The following is a 20956-nucleotide window of genomic DNA, read 5'->3' as shown; positions in this document are numbered from 1 at the left end:
ATTTGACGCGCTATTCGCGTTTGGTGTGAACGCACAGTAACGTGGTGCTTTTTTAAATGTTTGATTGCGTTCGTTGTGTTGTACGACGCGAGGGAGCTTTAAAGGGCTCTGAATTACAGCTTTGCAAACATTGCATTTTGCTGTCTTGCTCTGCGGTGTTTCCAGTGTGAAGTATTTCCACACAGCGGACGTTGTTGGCTAGCCGCAAACCGTGGAATGGATTTCCTGAGCGGGGGCGTGTCTCATAACTCTGTGTCTCATTGAGCCGCGCCTCCGTTCAGGAAATCCATTCCACAGTTTGCAGCCAGCTAGCAGACTAGCCGGCGGGAATCACTTTTGGACTTTGGAGTCATTTCAGCAGACGTTAAAGCCAGCGCAGACATGACTCATGGATATCGGATATCTCAGCAGGTTGGATCGGGAAAATCCGATACGTGAATTACGCTGGTATCGGGTCCCGATACCGATACTGGATCGGATCGGCCCCATCCCTAATTTGAGTGCTTATTGTTACAATTACACAGCAAAAGTGACATTTTTATTTGTGCATGGTAGAAAGCAAATACTGATACTGACATAATGACATACAATAAATGTGGAAAATTTAACTACACGATTCAGGGAGCAGGCTACACAGTGAACTCGCTACTTAAGGCCTCATTATGCTTCTGCGTCGGACATACGCCGGAGCCTATACGCCGTAGGCAACGTGTTGGTTTTAATTTATACTTCTGTGTCGTTGTCCGCGTTGACGCGCACCTGGGGAGCATGTGAAACCCCGAGGGAGGGGTTCTGGCAGACCAATCACAGCGCTTGTGTCCGCGTAGAATTGACGCGTTGTTACATTTTTGGAGAGGTGCACGTCAGGGTACGCCGAAGGGTACGCGCGCTACACACAGCCTACGACGTAGCTACGGCGGCAGTTCGACGCAGAAGTATAAAACAGGCTTTAAGCTCCGCTGCTTTCTTCGACCCTCTCTGTCTCTGGTCCTGGGCTGTGCTCACTCAGTGTGCAGTGTGAGAGGGGGAGTGGCCAGCTGTGCTCACTCAGTGTGCAGTGTGAGAGGGGGAGTGGCCAGCTGTGCTCACTCAGTGTGCAGTGTGAGAGGGGGAGGGGCCAGCTGTGCTCACTCAGTGTGCAGTGTGAGAGGGGGAGTGGCCAGCGGCTAGAGCGGCAAAAGCCAGTGCGTGCTTCTTTTACCGATATATATTTAACGATATCTTTTGCATTTCTAATCCAAACAACGTCAAACTTGGCACTGCACTTACTCGTGCCCGTAGCAAGACACCTGTCAAGTTTCAAATCCATCTGACTAACGGTTCGAGAGATATGCGAATAACACACACACGTTAACAGATTCAGTTAACATCCACAAATGAATAAGCGCGACGATTCAGGGAGCAGGCTACACAGTGAACTCCGAAAAAATGCTATGCTTGAGCAAATAGTTTGTGAATAGGTTACTACTACAAATGATGGCCGTGAATAAAATATAATATTCAGAAGTAAACAGCTCCCAGATAGCACACGACTATTTGATGTGAAACTTACATCTGGAAGACGTATTTTAAAGAGTGTTTGCTCATCTGCAATACGTCTATAGGACGTTTCCTGTCAGATGTCAAATAGACGTTTAGAAGATGTCTTTAAGATGTAATGATTTAGAATGATTTAGAATGTATGTTAAACTGACATCTTCTAAACGTCTATTTGACATCTGACAGGAAACGTCCTATAGACGTATTGCAGATGAGCAAACACTCTTTAAAATACGTCTTCCAGATGTAAGTTTCACATCAAATAGTCGTTTGCTATCTAGTGTAGCTGACAGAGTGTTTATGTCAGAATGTTTATTTTTAAACCACAACCTTCTAAGTGCTTCTTTTACAGATATATTTAACGATATCTTTAGCATTTCCAATCCAAACAACGTCAAACTTGGCGCTGCACTTAGGCCTACTCATGCCTGTAGCGAGACACCTGTCAAGTTTGAAAGCCATCGGACTAACGGTTCGAGAGATATGCGAATAACAGACACACACACACAGACAGACAGACAGACGGTTTTGTAATTTATAGATAGATGAGCATTAAGCTGTGTGTCGTCCGTAAGTCGTTTCCCATCATGAGTTTGATCTGCAGAATCCGACAAGGATCCGACTTGCTGTGGCAAGAGTTTTTTGACATAGCCTACGTCAGCATGAAATCTGAGCAAGTCAGACCGCACTCGGACACATTTTGTGGTCTCACGGGTGATCAGTTTTGCGCAGATTTTGCTCATCTCAAACAATCCTATTTTCAACCAAAATCCAACGTCTGTCCGACGTTGGATGTTGATGTCAATGACGTTCTGACGTCAATCTTTCCACCTCAGTTTGTTACTGTCCACCTCTGCTTTTAGATTCATTATAAATTTTACATTAGATTATGCAATCTATTATTTGAACGTCATCACTTACACATATTATGAACAATGAAGTGTTCATATAAATAGCATTTAAATGAGCTTTTAATATTGTTTTGAAATGCATCATCTGCGCATGCGCAGTTTGCAGATAGCGCAAAGCTGGCTGCAGCTGTTGGTGGTGTTGTGAGGTAAGTAACGTGCTGACACTGTGCAGAGATATAACGCTTTTCAATAGTCAGTAGTTCTGTCATTAAATCGTTTCAGGATTACTGTGTTGTTATAAGTGTTATAGCCACATTCGTTAAGCATTTACCTCCCTTTTATACAGTAGTATCCGGTTAATCAAAACTAAAGGAAGGTTAGTTAGCTAGCTGGTGTGCTAACTTTACCATCACGGAACTCCATGAACAAGAGGAAAGATCTGCTCACATGTAACTTATATTTTAATAATCCTTAGTAAATAAAAAGGGGTCACTTGCGCTTCAGCCTGGTTGGTGCTCACGGACTCTGAAGAAGACGCATGGGCGTCGAAACGTTAGCTAGTCGTTTTGTACCAATAAAAATCATTTAAAACGTTGTGTGCTCCGGTCCTGCTCCTTGGTCCTAGCTAGACCTTGGGTCTCCTCTTTTGAATCCTTAGTAAATCTTTACACTGACTCTACTGAATAGTCTGAAGATTTAATATGGTCTTATTTGAATGAAACGGCAATTGCTTTGAATTCAAAGCTCCCTTGAGTCTTAAAATGCACGAGACCCGCTCATTGTCTCTTATGTAAGTCAAAGATGCCAGTAATGTGCATAATGTTTGTTTTCATGTTTTATTATTTGTGCTTTATTATTTTACATATTTCATAGGTGGTCTTCACTATTTGTAATAACAGCTAAATATTGATGTAGAGAATGAAAGATAACGACATTAATTTTGGTATTTGAGGAAAAAATAGGTTTCTGCGAAGCTGTCCTTCAGTGTTAAACTTAGAAAATAAAGATTATTAATGGATATTTTTGATCTACAGTCCTTCCTTTCATTGGGTATTTAAAGAAACATGAAGCTGGTACTTTTCAATGGATTTAAACATTGTTTCAGGCAGCTTTCTGTGGTTATGTCGGTTCTTCCTGATCATGGCTGTTTATCTTATAGACAGGAAATTATGTTACTCTGACTTAATATGATTATTATACATGGAGCATTAGAATAGATTTGATGAACATTTTGAGATTCTGTTTAAAATGTTTCATATCATATCTTATCTGCAAGGCCAGGCTGAGCTATTGTGCAAAAATTTTATGTGGTGAAAATGTAACCTCTGAGATACTAAACAAGTGCTGGGTATATTCACATTAATTGTATCGTCCAGTCTGCTTGCGTTGCATTATAGTTTATTATTATTATTATTATTATTAATTAAAAGACCTATAACCATTATTTGCTTTTTAGAAAGTGTTGGTATCGTTCTCAGATTTTTAACGGTTAAAGATGACGACCTCTTGGAGTGATCGGCTCCAGAATTATGCAGACCTTCCAGCCAACATGGATGGTTTATCCATGAAGAAGTACAGAAGAGAGGTGCATCACAGGTATTAATACATTTCACTTATGCCTTCAGCTTTGCAGGCCATTACCATTATATTGGTCAAATCAGATCATGTAGTCTCTTGGTGACTTGAAAACAAATCCATTGTCATATCTAAATTTACGTGTTTCAAGACAAAACAAGTAAATTCAGGCAGTTAGTGAAATGACCTTAAATGAGCTGCTGGTCTCACTTCCAGCTAAGATTATGGTCCATAATGAAGACACATTCGCATTGAGATATTTTATGCTCACAATTATTTTAAGTACACAGATTTTTTTTTTAGATTTGTAATTATGTTTTAATAAAAAAAAATAAAAAGAAGAGATACAGACATGGATAGTAGCATGTTTACTGTTGCTGTGCCATCATGCTGCTTCATGTGTTTATACATGTCTGTCAAAATCCGTCAAGTTCATTTTTGAAATGATGTCAGCTTGCATGCGTTTTAAGAAAGGATTTTATATTGCAAGCTTTTTTCTGAATTAAAAGAATGAAGTGTTTTCTGACTGTGCTCACTTATTGCATATTTGAAAGTATTAAAATAATTTATTTGAAAACAATCATTGTAATAGTGTATATGCACATTCTAGTACTCATTTCTTATATTTTAGTAGGCTAAATTTAATTATGCCCTTTGTCAGTTTAATTTGCCCTGTCAGCATAATACTGGAAAGTTCCTATGTTTGTCAGGGCAAACAGTTGTTTCTTAAGAGCAATCCTTATTTATATGCAGACTTGTATGCAGTTTTCTGCAGAAAAGAAAAGACACGCCATGGCAGTCACAAAGTGCAAAAAAAAAAAAAATCACAATGAATCTAATGGTAAGAAGACCTGAATTGTCAATTATAAGCGATCTGGACACAGTTCTTTATGTGGTGGTATTAGCTGGTTTTATTACTGTTATAATATGTAGTCCATTTATTCCTTTATTACAAAGCTTACCTCAGGAACTGGCCCACTGTCATCCCTATATGAGGTATGCCAAAGGTTTGTCGTTGACCTGCAGTGCTGATTGATCATCTCTTTTGTAATTGATGGTTTTTTTCTCCAACGTACTCATCACAGCACAGCACTAAAAATATAAGATGAACAAAAAACCATCAATGCTTTTGCACTGTGCTGTGACTGTATGTAGGTGTCCATAGGAAGACCTGTGATGGGATTTTAATCTGTGAGATCATTCCTTCATTCTCCCTTCCTCTAGCTGTATCTCCCTCCTTCATGCTTTTAACACATCATTTCACTGTAACGTAACAGCTCATTTGTTCCTAGTGTAAATGCAGCTTTATTTTTAATGTTTCACTTCAGATATATAGTTGGTTAAAGATGTAGTAGCATCAGGGGAACTAAAATAACATAAAATGAATCACTGCTTTTAACATAATTTAGAAAACAACTGACAATAGTACTGTTTTAAAATGTGAAAGACAATAACAGATGTATTTTATACTTGAAATACAAAGTCTTATTTACCAAGCTTGAAATCTTTTTTTTTATTTTTTTTTATCTCTTAACATAACAAAATGTACAAAAGCTTCTCAAATGCAGATATAAGTGCATATTTTGATAGATTGCCAATAATTATGATGAATCATAACCTTTCATATATTGGTATTATTCATATATCAGTGTAAAGCTACACTACTGATAAAAAAAATTCAGCAAGGATGCATGAAATTAATCAAAAGTGACAGTAAAGACTTACATTGTTACAAAAGATTTTCAAATAAATGCTGTTATTTTGAACTTTCTGTGAATCAAAAAATGCTCAAATTTATTATGGTTTCCACAAAAATATTAAGCAGCACAACTGTTTTAAAAACATTGATAATAATCAGAAATGTTTCTTGAGCACCAAATCAGCATATTAGATTGATTCGAAGGATCATGTGACACTTAAGACTGGAGTAATGACTGCTAAAAATTCTTTTAAATTGTAATAATATTTCAAATTAATACTGTTTTTGCATTATTTTTGATCAGAGAAATGCAAATGGAAATGGTGAGACTTCTTCCAAAAGCATAAAAAAATCATACCGTCATCAAACTTTTTGTAAGGTAGAGTTTATTACCCAGATGAGTGGTGTCACTGTCATCAAAAAATAAAAAGGAAAACTTGTTTTTCAGGTTTGTAAAACACATTTAACAACAGACTGTAAGGATGTTTTCTCCTGATTTTATTTTATTGAATTTTATTTTATTTGCCATTCTGTTTTTGGTGTGTCTTGTTAAAACAGTGGTCAATCACCTGCTAATTTCCACCTGAAATACTTGATTTAACTGGAAATCAAGGAATATTACCTTGCCATTTGCTGCTGTTGGCTGAACTAGGAATAGATATAAATTAACCAAATGCATAAATTCAGATTTATTGCTCTCACAGGTCAGTGTAAATCATTATCTACACTAACCTAAACTCCCTGAGAGCTGAACAGCTCAAGCCAATGGAATAATACAGTCTGCTGAATTTAACACTGGTTGCAACTAAGAGAATATTGAATTTGCGTGGCATTACTCTTAAATTGATTGTATTTTTACGTCCACAGAGTTTTTGTCAATAGAAGTCTGGCAATGGAGAAGATAAAATGCTTTGGCTTTGATATGGACTACACTCTAGCAGGTAAGAAGTACTAGTCTTTCTATGAACTGCCTGTGTGACAGATGAGGTCTGCATCATGCCTTGTTTTGGAGTCTCATTTGTGAAATCAGTTCAAAAGCATTGCGAAATGGCAGTACCATAGGCTGGTACTGTAAGCTAATCCTGATCTCATCATGGCTCTGCAAATAGCACCCCTGTCTTCACTTGGCTCATGTCTGAGGACACGTGCTTGATTCCTTCCTCTTAAAGCTATAAACATGTTAGATGGATGGGTGCACTGACATCCATGATATGGGTCAACTTCCTGTTTATGGGTCTGTAATGATAAACAAGTGATAATGTTCACAGGAAAATGTTTTAAGTTCTTTTCCAGCACACAGCCTAATATTAACACCAAATGTGAGCTGCTTAGTCTGAAAGATCAATGTGTGTTTGCTGTGTAAATCCATACTAATTGCAGTGCAGTGAATTTGCTTAGTGTGGCAAATGTTTCAGCAGACAAAAAGTGAAGAGAAGTGTTTGACCTAATGTATCCATTTGAAGGGGCCACCAAATAGGTTTTATTGCAGAACCATTTTGACTCCATGTTGGTTAGTATCCAAGTGTCTTTAGTTAAAAGTAGTCTCTGATATTTAGTTGAACAATGAAAGCGTGATGATAGGACAGATCATTTGAGATATTTGTGAAGCTTGACCATAGGGTCGACTGCGTTTCATCAATGTTGACATTTACTTCCTCTCTGTCAACTAGAAGTCTGTCCTTTCTTTGGGGAAATGTTCATTTAGCTGATCTTGCCAAAGGGGTTTCTTGAAAAATGGCACATATTAATACAAAAGTTTTGTAGTTGTCTGGGGCCTGTACAGGTCCTGAATGAGGTTCACTTAAACCTTTTTGTTTCTACAGAAAATTAAGCAGTTCATTTGTCAACTTGAAGTCATTCACATTGCAGTCATTCCAAATCCATTTATAGATTCATCCTAATTGAAGATGGAAATAGTATGCTGTGAAAAAGGGCTTGGTTTAAAATAGGAAATGAGAGGCACCATGAGCTAAAACAGGGTTTCCCAACCAAGAGTTTATTTAAAAATGGCAAAGTCCTTCATGAGATTGATAGAACTGCTAATGATGATCTTTTTTTGTAATATTTTAAGTTCGTTTTGACATGGAAATTATAAATGGGTTCTAGAAGTGTTTCATACTTTTACCAGCAAAGGAAGAAAATGGAGCATTTGGCAACAATCATACCATTTTTCAGTTATTCTTAAAGGAGAACTCCGGTCAATTTTAACATTGAGCTCATTTTTTAGTACATTTGGAGTGCTGTCAGTACAGAGAACAACGACAAAAATCGGTGTTGCCTACACCGTGTTATCCTCTTTTTAAAATTTGCACCCTGTTGACTTCAATGGGGCAAGTTTTAAACCTGCTTTTAGCCTCTTAACATCCTTGATGTGTCATTACAAGTGCACAGGTCATGTGAGTGATTCCTTCGGAGTGAACGCGGGTGAATCTGACTGCAGTAGATGTGAAAGATATTAATAAAAATGATGTTTATTCAGCCAGCGCACATACCAGTATTTACATCCTGTTTTCGGTCGAAGTCCACAGTAGTCGATTGTCGAGTTCACGCGCGTGATCATAGGTACTAAACCTATGCGCGTGAACTCGACAATCGACTACTTTGGACTTCGACCGAAAACAGGATGTAAACACAGGTATGAGCCGGAGTTGACCGGAGTTCTCCTTTAATATACAATATACACTACCATTTTATTTTTTGAAAGAAATGAATACTTTTGTCAAGTCAAGTCAAGTCAAGTATATTTGTATTTCGCTTTTCACAATACAGATTGTATCAAAGCAGCTTCACAGTATTAAATTAAAATAATACAACAAGGTTTGTTTCTAGTGGAATTTATTGATTGATAAAATCAAATTAAATATCCCCAGAATATCCCCAACTGAGCAAGCCAAAGGCAACAGTGGCAAGTAAAGACATTTTGTGACAGTAAAGACATTTATAATGCTGTTCTTTTGAACGATTTATTCCTGAAATAATCGTGAAAAATAAAGCACGGTTTCCACAATAATATGAAGCTACACAACTGTTTTCAACATTGATACTAATAAGAAGAAAAGTTTCTTGAGCACCAAATCAGCATATTAGAATGATTTCTGAAGGATCATGTGACATTGAAGTGTTAATGCCGTGCTGAAAATTACAGGTAATGGAAAATGACATTGTGAATTGTAATAATATTTCACAACATTACGTTAGTACTGTATTTTTGATCAGGAAGCCTATGTGAGCATAAGAGACTTCTTTCAAAAACATGAAATATCCTGCCGATCTCACACATTTGAACAACATTTGTCATTTACTGCTTTCATCTCGTTCATGTGTTGTATTGGGATTTATCAGATAACTTTGCCTCTGTTCTCTCCTCTGTTAATAGTGTATAAGTCTCCGGAGTATGAATCTCTTGGCTTTGATCTGACTGTGGAGCGACTAGTTTCCATTGGTTACCCACAAGAGCTGCTAAATTTTGTCTATGACCCTGCATTTCCCACAAGGTGATTTGAAAGTTCCTTTTCCCAACATGCTACTAATCTGTATTTCAACTGCATGTTTTGATTCACACACATTTTATTACATCTTTCAGAGGCTTGGTGTTTGATACAACGTATGGAAACCTGCTGAAAGTAGATGCATACGGAAACATCCTTGTGTGTGCTCATGGTTTTAACTTCCTGCGTGGGTGAGTCAGCACTCATAATTCAAGAGCCCCTGGTTAGTGAAGCGTGGTGCTTCCTTTGTTTGTGTGTTTATTCGTCTACAGATAATAAAAGATTCATTTATTTGCAAGAACATGCACTGGTGCGTCATTCCCAATAAGACAAGAAATGTGCTTTAAGAAAGTTAATAGTGTAACTTGCGATTTCATGTAGACTTTTCTTGGTCACACCTTCAGCAAATGTGTTGTGTATTTGTATTTTTTGTTTTAGACCAGAGATAAGAGAGCTGTACCCAAACAAGTTCATTCAGCGTGGAGATACAGAACGATTCTACATCCTCAACACACTCTTCAACCTCCCAGGTCAAAATATTGAATCAACGAATATCAAAAAGCAAAAGAATATATAGAATCTATAGTCTTTGTATAGTCTATTAGGTTAACATTGTTTGTCTTTCTGCGTTATTAGAGACATACCTCTTTGCCTGCCTAGTTGACTTCTTCACTAGCTGCTCCAGATATACAAGGTTTGTTTTTGTGCCTTCATTTTAATGCTTCTGTTGCTACTCTTGCATGAGCATGCAGTAGATTATCTGAATTGCCATTTTATATATACTGGATTTTACCTCCTCAGTTGTGAGATGGGCTTTAAAGATGGAGATCTTTTCATGTCGTACAAGAGCATGTTTCAGGATGTCAGAGATGCTGTGGATTGGGTCCATTTCAAGGTAAAAGCTATTTTTAGGTGTCAAAATACTCATTTATTTATAAAAAGAACCCCCTTTCTGGACTCAATGTGAATGTCATACTTTGAATAACCACTTCTGTGTGATATTTTAGGGTTCACTAAAGGTGAAAACGGTTGAAAACCTGGAGAAATATGTGGTAAAGGATGTAAGTCCTCATGCAGACCTGCATTTTTTGTTACCTTATGTAGTTTTGTATGTTTATTTATAATGAATTATAGTTTATAGTTTACTGGCGTAATAATTTTTTGTTTACATATCTTATTTGTCTTCTTCATCTAGGCCAAATTGCCATTGCTTCTAAGCCGAATGAATGAAGTTTCCAAAGTGTTCCTTGTTACCAACAGTGACTTCAAGTACACAGATGTGAGTTCATCAACCATCTGACATTAATAATTTAAGATGTAACAAAATATGTTGGATTTTCATTAGAAATCATAATTTTCACTCCTTTTATCTTCCAGAAAATCATGACATACTTATTTGATTTTCCACATGGTCCTAAAGTAAGTGTTGTTTTTATTTTTAGTACACTAGCATACCAGTCGTACTTTGTTGTTTTTATTTGTCTCAGATCCCTAATTAAAATGTCCAGTGAGAAAGAACAGTACACATTTCACATATCATTTGTGTAGCAAGCTGCATTGTGTAGAAAAAAATGTGCTATTAACAAATATTGGGAAAGGGAATATGAACATAAAGACAAGTAGTATCAGGGGCCATATAAGAACTCATTGTGTTGCGTTTTTATTGCATACACAAAGACAGATTGAATATATTATTTCTTTATTACAGGCAGGTACACCTCATCAGCCCTGGCAGTCCTACTTTGACCTTATTCTGGTGGATGCCAGGAAGCCAGTGTTTTTTGGAGAGGGCACAGTGCTCAGACAGGTGGACACGGTAAGCTCCGCTAGACTCACTTGAGTAGATTCCTGTGATGAACTTGTTCCTGTGATTGATTCAGCCATGTCTCTGTTCTGTAGATCACTGGGAGATTGAAGATCGGGACATACACTGGTCCCTTGCAGCATGGCATAGTGTATTCTGGTGGTAAGATAAAAATTTATGTCATTTTTCATATTTATTTAACAGTTCTTGTCTGAACTGCCTGATTGAATTTGTTTATTTTTCCTTCTCAGGTTCCTCAGATATAGTTTGTGACCTATTGGGAGCGAAAGGAAAGGAAATCCTGTACATCGGTGACCACATTTTCGGAGACATCCTGAAGTCTAAGAAGCGCCAGGGCTGGAGAACATTCCTGGTCATTCCTGAGCTGGCTCAGGAGCTGCACGTGTGGACCGACAAGAGCTGTGAGTCATTATATTATAGTTAACTAAAACTAAAATCATTAAAAAAATTTGCTACTTGAAATCAAATAAACGTTAACTAAAATAAAATGTTTAATTGTTTTATTTATTATTTTATTGTTGCTATTTGCCAAAGCAACATTTTCATTTTGTTTAACTTGATGTACTAAAATAACTAAAACTTAAACTGAAATTAAAAATAAATAAAAACTATACAGACTTATAAAAACTAATAAAAATGACAAAAATACTCAAAAAATTACAAAAACTACAAACGGTTATGAAAAACCTGGAAAAGTCACCGAAATTTGTTTTTAAATATTTTTATAATAGAATATATGTTTAAGTGATAATATTGGTTAAACTACAATACTTAACATTCATTCGATCTATCCTACTGCGGCATTCCATCAGATTTCTTTTTGAAGCAATGAGCATTATAACCAATCACACATTTTTCTGTTGAGCTTATGAATGTGATGGCCAATTAGAGGCATTCAGATTTGTCATCGCTGATATGAAGAGTTTTGTTTAGCGTGTGTGCTTTCTGACTGAAACTCGCAAATTCTCCCATCATAAACAACAAAGTGCAGATTTGATTTAAGAGATTCATGTTGCATGTCTTCCATAATTTTAACAGGAGTGTTTGTGAGAGTGCTTAAACTCGTGCTAGACTCAAGTTATGGACAGTTTCACGATCCTCTGCTTCCTTTCGGTATACAGTTTATTCCAGTTAGGGAACGGGAACATTAGGGGGAACGTTAGAGGATAACTTTAGGTGAACGCTAGAGTAGGGTTGGGGCGGTATTACGGTAATATCGGATACCGCGGGATCTTAAAATAGCACCGGTATCAGTTTCAATACCGTCATTACCGGCACTTATATAGCCTATAATATATATAATTTATTTATTGCCTAAAAAATGCTTATGTGTGGTTGCAGTTTGGCAATATTTCTGGTTCCAACCGAATGAGAAGGGAGAGGCGGTAAATACAAGAGATGTAAACACCTCTAACCTAATGTCGCATCTCCGAAACAACCGCCCACTCACTGCTGCCAGGATGCATTTTGTTCTCGAGTTCATTAAATAAGCGCATCAAGTTTCGTATTTGTTAAAATATTATAATGTTATTTTTTCCATCTTTGTTGATTATGAAAAGTGAACGGCACAAATAAGATGGGATGCATCGGGAGTCAGACGATTTGACCACTTCAATAAATTTCGTTTTGTAAAAGGCCTCTTTAAACCCAATTTAGTTTTGTATATATTGTTTCTTAATTTTAATACATTTTTCATCAACCAATTGCCTGGATAATCATGACATGATGGGCATGCCGCGGTCACTTGCATTGAAATCTCATAAATGAACCGAAACTCAGTGTAGGCTATGCCTCACAGACATGACAAATATATATAAATAAAGCTTGAAATTTATTTAAACGAAACAATTAAAAACGAAAGAAATAGGCTACTCACTGATTAGGCTAAGTAATCCATGATGTGCATTTCTCTCTAGGCGCGTTCATACGGAGATGCGATCATCAATTTCATTAAACGAAACCATTCAAAACGAAAATAAATTGACTAGCCTACTCTCTGTAATCCATGATGTGCATTTCTCTCTATAGCGTTCATTACGGAGATGCCAATCGTCAATTTCTTTAAACGAAACAATTCAAAACGAAAAGAAAAAGGCCACTCTCTGATTGTGTAATGATGTGCATTTCTCTCTATATGCGCGTTCACTACAGAGATGGCGATCGTCAACTTCCATCTTTGCAGAAAAGTTTTATTAATAAAAATCAATGGACACGTGTCACCGGATTACAAAGGCACTTCTTGCTTTTTGCACGCACACAGATATTATGTTGAATAATGGTGGGCTCGGGCTCATAATAACAGTTAATGCCGTCGGCCGGACTCAGACACAACGTGCACGGGTTGGGCTTGATTTATTTTATTTTTTTTGCCCGATCTGGCATTCAGTTTCTGAACGGTGTAGGCACAAGCCAACAGTTTGGTGACGCCGTCTGAGCCCATTATGTCATAATTTTTAATTAGTCACGGTAATACCGTATACCCCGGTAAAATAGGGAGGAGGTTTGACGGTATCAAAATTCGAATACCGCCCAAACCTACGCTAGAGTATAACTTTAGGTCGAAGTTAGAGGATAACTTTAGGTGAACGCTAGAGGATAACTTTAGGTTGAAGTTAGAGGATACCATTAGGTGAACGCTAGAGGATAACTTTAGGTTGAAGTTAGAGGATACCATTAGGTGAACGTTAGAGGATAACTTTAGGTTGAAGTTAGAGGATACCATTAGGGGAACGTTAGAGGATAACTTTAGATGAACGCTAGAGGATAACTTTAGGTTGAAGTTAGAGGATAACTTTAGGTGAACGCTAGAGGATAACTTTAGGTTGAAGTTAGAGGATACCATTAGGGGAACGTTAGAGGATACCGTTAGGGGAACGTTAGATGATACCGTTAGGATAATGTTAGAGGATAATTTTAGGTGAACATTAGAGGATACCGTTTGGGGAAAGTTAGAGGATACGGTTAGGGGAACGTTTGATAATAACTTTAGGGAACGTTAGATGATAATGTTAGAGGATAACTTTAGGTGAACATTAGAGGATACCATTAGGGGAAAGTTAGAGGATAATGTTAGAGGATAACTTTAGGTGAACATTAGAGGATACCGTTAGGGGAAAGTTAGAGGATACGGTTAGGGGAACGTTTGATAATAACTTTAGGGGAACGTTAGATGATAATGTTAGAGGATAACTTTATGTGAACATTAGAGGATACCGTTAGGGGAACGTTAGATGATAATGTTAGAGGATAACTTTAGGTGAAAGTTAGAGGATACGGTTAGGGGAACGTTTGATGATAACTTTAGGGGAACGTTAGATGATAATGTTAGTGGATAACTTTAGGTGAACATTAGAGGATACCGTTAGGGGAAAGTTAGAGGATACGGTTAGGGAAACGTTTGATGATAACTTTAGGGGAACGTTAGATGATACAGTTTGGAAAACGTTAAAACATAACGTTTGGGGACCGTTAAATGATACAGTTAGGGGAATGTTAAAATATAACATTAGGGAAACGATAGAATATAACTTTAGTGGAACGTTAGATGACGAGCTTGTGCTCGAGTTGCACCAGTTGCCCAGTAACATTTTAATGAATTTTGACAATGCATGGTTGTGAGAATGTGATATGGCTTAGTGCGATCATCAAATCGCAACGGTTGTGATGTAATTATATAAATATAGTCTGACGCACTACATGTTTCCGAGTAAAGCCAAAGCACAGCGCTGTGTTCATTTTCAGGTTTGATTTACTGTAAATGCTACTCTGCAAGTGCTGTGTGGTTGAGTCGCTTATAATGTGCATTTGGGAAAGCCACATGCTCCAACCATCTTACCAAATTTGTAATAAGAATTACATTACATAATTAAATTGAATTATTATTTTTATTAATACTAATAATAACAATAATTATAGCAAATCTATTGCGTTATAAAATATTATATTATAATATTATATTTTATTATTAAACACTTTTTTAACAGTACAATAGTGTATTACTGCGATAGTAAGATATTTCTTTATTATTTTAATGAAATAATAATTGGGGGTGGGGATGCAGATGTACATAGTTCACTGAGTTCTCTCTTTTTGTTTTGCAGCACTGTTTGAGGAACTACAGAGTCTGGACATTTTCCTGGCAGAGCTCTACAAGTAAGTATCATCCATAAACTCTTGCTCAGGTGTTCGCACTGCCACCATCCAGTGCTCGTGTGTGCTGGCATTCATGCACTCGTGTACCCAGAGGAGGACATGACGCTCCCTCCCTGCTGTCTGCAGACATTTGACATGCAGATAAAGGGGTGCGCATTTATTTCTATTTAAAGACTGACAGTGCATGGCTTCTATTACATTTAACTCCTTTGACACCAGTCTCACCCTACATCTCTCTTTTTTCCCTGCCATTTTTCTCCATCCTTTCTTTTTTTTTTTGTTCACAGGCATTTGGACAGCAGCAGCAATGAGAGACCCGACATCAGCTCTCTTCAGAGGAGGATTAAGGTATATTTCTTTATAACGGAAGCAGTACGCTGTGCACTGACAATCCTGTTACTGTAGTGAAAAATCCATTTTCATGGGAAAATTTTTTTCCACAATTAAAATGTGCCAAAAGTGCATGAAAGTTCCAAAGCATCCATTTTTAAAAAGGTGCATTTGAGACAAATACTTTCGAATACTTTATAGAACGGTATGTGCTGCAAATAAATGGAGCGCACCAAAGAATATAATTACAATATTTTTGACACATTTTTTTTTTTTTTTTTTTGGATACCAGGTTTAGGTTTTATTGAAGTCCGAATTACACTAATCATATTAAAATTTTGAGCAGAAAGTGAAATAAAATGTCTGATTAATTTTAGAAATATTCACCAGATTGATTATCAAAGTAATTTACACTACTGTTTAAACATTTGATCACGGTAAGATTTTTGAATGTCTCTCATGTTCACCCAGGCTGAATTCATTTGATCAAAAATACAGTGAAATATTACAATTTAAAATAATTTTCTATTTTAATTGATTTTAAAATATGATTTATTCCTGTGATAGCAGAATTTTCAGCATCATTACTCCGGTCTTCAGTGTCACATGATCCTTCAGAAATCACTCTAATATGCTGATTTGCTGCTCAAGTTTTTTTTATTATTATAATCAATGTTGTGATAATAATAATAAAAAACAGTTGTGATGCTTAATATTTTAGTGGAAACAGTGATACATTTTTTTCCAGAATTCTTTGGTAAATAGAAAGTTTAAAAGAACAGCATTTACTTCAAATAGAAATAACATTATACATGTTTTTACTGTCGACTATGATCGATTTAAAGGTCCTGTTCTTCGTGATCCCATGTTTCAAACTTTAGTTAGTGTGTAATGTTGCTGTTAGAGCATAAATAATACCTGTAAAATTATAAAGCTCAAAGTTCAATGCCAAGCGAGATATTTTATTTAAAGGGACACTAAGTAGGAATTTCCCCCATCTAGTGGTGAAACTGTATTTTGCATTCAAACGAATAATGCTCTCCAGCGCCTCACTTTTTCAAATGCGCGTTGCATCTACGGTAGCCGTTATGTACTAAAAAGCTATGACAGGATGTCTTATAATAGCACTTCGAGTTTTTCTTCGGGTGAACAGGTTTGTTATTTAAAACAAACTGAAACTTGAATCAACAATAAAAAGAATGTTACAGTATAAATTACTGACTGTGAAAAACATTAACTATGGTAGTTGGTAGTAATGCCGCCTTTATTCGTTATATTTTTGAAGTACGTGCATTGTTAGATATCATCATCATCCGTGCCTTCTCTAACGTTACTTTACTCAATAGCTGCTATTCATCAAAGAGCCTGTTTAACTTACTATGAATAGAATAGATATAACTATAAATGTTCTACTATCTATATAATAAAGTTCACAACCAAGCAATGAAAAAAAAGCTTGTAATTAAGACCGTAACATTGACTTACCTGTCGAGAAGAAAGCAGGCAACTTCAGCATCTCTTGTTTTGAAAGCTTTCTCCTGCATTAGCAATCCCGACATTAACCCTTGTTTTTGTAATCTCCGGTCACGTTTCCTTTTACGGCCTATTTTGGACTTTTTCGACGACGAGGACTCATCCTGTGACCCTGTGAGCATATGTATGAATGAACGGTGTATAAATAACCGTGCAGTGCAGCCTTTTAAACTTGCCGCGGCAGTGACAAGCGCCTCTCAACTGCTCTGCTCCTCCGCTTCTGCTGGCTTCAGTCACGTGACGCTGGCTCTGAACGAAACGCGTTGTGGAAACGCGTTGGCCTAGTACTTTTTGTCCCTCTCTGCTATTATAGTTTTTCAAGATGGCGGAACTACATGGAAGCCTCCGTGGACCTACCCGTCCCATGTATATAAAGATAATAAATTCTTCGTTTACGAGGATTAGTCTGATCATTGGCATAGGTATTTGTACACCACTGAGGGCATATTTATGAATAAAAATATTGATTTTAGATAATAAAATACCTAAAAAGCTACTTATTGTCCCTTTAACAGAAGTCCCCTTTCAAAGCCTACATCGAACGGCCAGTTTGGACTACATCCCTCTACTTCCTGCTTTAATGATGTCGCTAGAACAGTTTTTTGACTAACCTCCGCCCACAGGAATACAAAAAAAAAAGGGGGGTGTGGTCTTGTTGCTCTCCCACGGAGAAGAGGAAGAGTTGCGTTTGTAGAGTGTGTTTGTCGCCATGTCGTCGAGACGCTGTTATTTTCATATAATAACACTGAGCGCATGCATCTCCACGTTATGGTAAGAGGCGTGACCTTTCCGGGCAACGTGCGCTAAGCTGCTGTCGAATCACAACACAGGAACCGCTGGCACAATCAGAACTCGTTATGTATTTCTGAAGGAGGGACTTCGTATAACAAGGAAGTCATCAGCCCGTTCTTAGGACAGTGAAAACAGCGGTATACGGATAAGTAAATTGTGTGAAAAATACTGTGTTTTTTTACACTCGAAACATGAACACATGTTATATTGCACACTGTAAACACAATCAAAGCTTCAAAAACACAGGAAAAACGGGACCTTTAATGCATCCTCGCTGAATAAAAGTATTAATCTTTCAACAAGAAAAAAAGTCGTACGGACAATACTTTAATCAAACTCAATACCGTGCTGTTTCTGTATCTCTGATTTTCTCAGAAAGTGACCCATGACATGGACATGTGCTATGGGATGATGGGAAGTCTTTTCCGCAGTGGCTCTCGTCAGACTCTGTTCGCGTCTCAAGTGATGCGTTACGCTGACCTGTACGCTGCGTCCTTCATCAATCTCCTGTACTACCCCTTCAGCTACCTGTTCAGAGCCGCCCACGTCCTGGTAAGCTCAACAAACACAATGTCAACCATTGATACATTGGTCATAAAAGTCAAGAAACCTTTAGTAGACATTTTTTTTTGTCTGTGGTTTACAATCAGATGCCTCACGAGTCGACCGTGGAGCACGCTCACGTGGACATTAACGACACGGAGTCGCCCATGGCCACGCGCAACCGCCACTCCATCGACTTCAGAGACCTCGAGTGCAAGAGACACCAGCTGACCCGTTCCGTAAGCGAGATCAACCCTCCACACCTCTTCCCTCAGACGCCTCAGGAGATCACACACTGTCACGATGAGGATGATGATGAGGAGGAGGAAGAATAAGTGTGGCATTGCGTAGAGATGCGTCTACGGTTTAAGTATGAGCATGAGCATTTCACACTCAGCCATATATTTTGTAGAGATATAAGAGAGGATGATTACTTCTCACGAAACGTATTACATATTTTAGTGTTAAAGGTTTGATGAGAGTCTGAAGCTAAAACTGGGTTTTGATACTGTAGTTCTAGCTTCTTATTTTTGAATGAGATTTACAGATGGCCTCACTTTAAAATGCATTGAAAAAAATGATAACAGGAAGAAGAGATTCCTGTTTAAACTGAATTACAGAATCAGTTAAAATTATATTTGCATGATATTGAGGGAACATAACAGTTACAAGGTACTTTACTGACTTAAGCTTGAAAAAATAGCATGAATACTCCATGACGCATTGTAGACTGCCTTCAAACTTGGGAGATGAGCCATGTAGCATGCTGGGAAATGTCACACCAACAATACACCTTGCTCGGTATCTGTCTGACTGCCTGTTCAAGCGCTCTAACATCGCCATCTTCATTTCAAAACTGGTAGTATGCAAATTGATGCAACCGTTGCCAATTTATGCAGAGTGAGATACAGGAGCTGAAGTGTAATAACTGGAAGATGAAGACGACACTGAAACGTCTAATGCACTCGCCATGATCACTGTGTTATCATTAAACCTTGAATCTAGAGCTAAGATTCGTTGTTTACTATTTTTATATCCGCTTATCTGCAGTTAAGTCAACCAGATATATTTAAACAAATCATTTTGTTTGATATTAGTGTAACGGTTAGCTTTTTGACACTTGCCAGTGATTTAAGATTGTGAGTTGGTCTGTGGGTGGCATTGGACCAAAAGGGAGCTCATCCATGAATCACACTCTGACATAATGAACATTTGTAACCCATACAGTAACAGTCCAGATCCTGAAACTTTGTTTTTGACTTTCATGGTGTTCTGATCAACATCAGAAGTGCTTTTGTCTTTTGTTACTGTTTTAAATCAAAAAGGGAATTTATGATGGGTCCGTGTTGCTTTGGAATACTTTAACATGTGCGCTCCTATATTTACAACTGTATTGGTACAACAGTACTGTTGAATTTGGACTGAAAGATGAGGGCCATCATGCCAGTGTAATATGTGAAGGGATGCTTCAATCAGTGTCTTTCATTTAAATTCACAGTAGCTGTTGAAGATTACTGATTTTGTGACTGTATCGTGTAAAAGTGACATATTTCAGTTTGCTTTAACCTTATCAAACACCCCTCAATGTTTATTTTTAGGCTTTTCTATTCAGGTTAAATCTGCTGTATAGTGGGGGTGGTATTTTTTATTCATCTGTGCCTTTTATTGTTTCAAATTTCTTGATTTTGTTTGTGCCCAATGCCAGTTTTCTGTTACTACTGTGTCATGTTTTTGCAGGATTTTTATGTTCGTTTAGTTTGCCATTATTTACTGTAAAGCAAACTGTCATGACAGACTGTTTGGAAGGATTGGATATTAATGTAGTTTAAATGTAGAAATACATCAGATTTTTATGTTGATTTTTAATGTTATGTTTTGCATTTTTTGCTACACACAGGATTGCTTTTCAGTGCGTTGGCTTGTTGCATATGAAGAGAATAAAGATCCTGTCATGCAGCGCTCCCTGGTGGTCATTCAGCAATATCTGTATTTTGCACCTTCAAAAAAAGACTCGGAAAATTTGTCCTCACTAACCCTGTATTATGCTCAAAATCTGGGTACTGGTATTCTTTTGGGTCATAAATAATTTTTACCATTTTATGGTGATATAAATGTACGCCTGCAATGCAGGTAATGGGCCAGATTTACTAAACAGGGCAAATTAGAGCGAGAACGCAAATACCAGTAAATTGACTAGTGCAAACCTTAGTAAATCCCCTTGCATAATTCATTTAAATACCCTCGTCTCATAAATTTGGCTTCTGATAGGAAAACTCCTACAAATGCTTATGAAATAAGGTCAGCCGCCGCAAAAATAACTGTCCACGCCTCTTCAGCGCAAATTTTTCACTTCGTGTCTTTAGTAAATCCTCCTGACCGTTTTTTTTTAACGCTAAAAGAGGGTTTGCACTGGCGCAAGGTGTTCGTAACCCTGGCCCTATAAGTTTCTTTGGATAAAAGTGTGGCAAACGCATAAATACTCTCAGGGTAGTTGAGAAATTTATATAACAAAATAAAGAATTTTTTTATTATTATTTTTTTTATCTCGAACCTGTGCAGCTGTGCCTTTAACAATCAAATGTTAGGGATGCACAATATATCAGCCACCATATACAGTGCTATGCATAAG

At 37.3% G+C, this 20956-nt stretch overlaps 1 protein-coding gene across 4 annotated transcripts; it reads left to right on the top strand.

The window, feature by feature from the left end:
• Window positions 1-2539: 2539 nt before the first annotated feature.
• nt5c2a (5'-nucleotidase, cytosolic IIa) lies at window positions 2540-20284 on the top strand. Of its 4 annotated transcripts, XM_084391129.1 has the most exons (19): window positions 2546-2596; window positions 3869-3986; window positions 4923-4961; window positions 6532-6605; window positions 9041-9158; window positions 9248-9343; window positions 9591-9682; window positions 9789-9846; window positions 9954-10047; window positions 10160-10213; window positions 10348-10431; window positions 10530-10571; window positions 10861-10968; window positions 11052-11118; window positions 11208-11378; window positions 15078-15129; window positions 15417-15477; window positions 18160-18336; window positions 18435-20284. In XM_084391129.1, exons 2-19 carry the CDS (start codon window positions 3886-3888, stop codon window positions 18660-18662), a joined length of 1716 nt encoding a protein of 571 aa, XP_084247255.1. In that variant the 5' UTR covers window positions 2546-2596; window positions 3869-3885; the 3' UTR covers window positions 18663-20284. The 4 variants fall into 4 exon arrangements, with proteins under 4 accessions (XP_084247256.1, XP_084247255.1, XP_084247257.1 ...); XM_084391130.1 differs by lacking the exon at window positions 4923-4961 and having other exon boundaries at window positions 2540-2596; XM_084391131.1 differs by lacking the exon at window positions 4923-4961 and having other exon boundaries at window positions 2560-2596; window positions 3847-3986.
• Window positions 20285-20956: the final 672 nt, after the last annotated feature.

Source organism: Rutilus rutilus (assembly GCF_951802725.1).
Source record: "Rutilus rutilus genome assembly, chromosome: 20".
Classification (NCBI taxonomy): domain Eukaryota; kingdom Metazoa; phylum Chordata; class Actinopteri; order Cypriniformes; family Leuciscidae; genus Rutilus; species Rutilus rutilus.
This window is presented reverse-complemented; position numbering and strand designations above follow the sequence as displayed.

Excerpts from the sequence above, each read along its gene's own strand:
- nt5c2a (XM_084391129.1), top strand. The coding sequence starts at position 3,886 with ATGACGACCTCTTGGAGTGATCGGCTCCAGAATTATGCAGACCTTCCA. Across the intron at positions 9,344-9,590 it reads GGTTTTAACTTCCTGCGTGG|ACCAGAGATAAGAGAGCTGT; the intron begins GTGAGTCAGCAC and ends TTTTTGTTTTAG. Across the intron at positions 10,432-10,529 it reads GTGACTTCAAGTACACAGAT|AAAATCATGACATACTTATT; the intron begins GTGAGTTCATCA and ends TTTATCTTCCAG.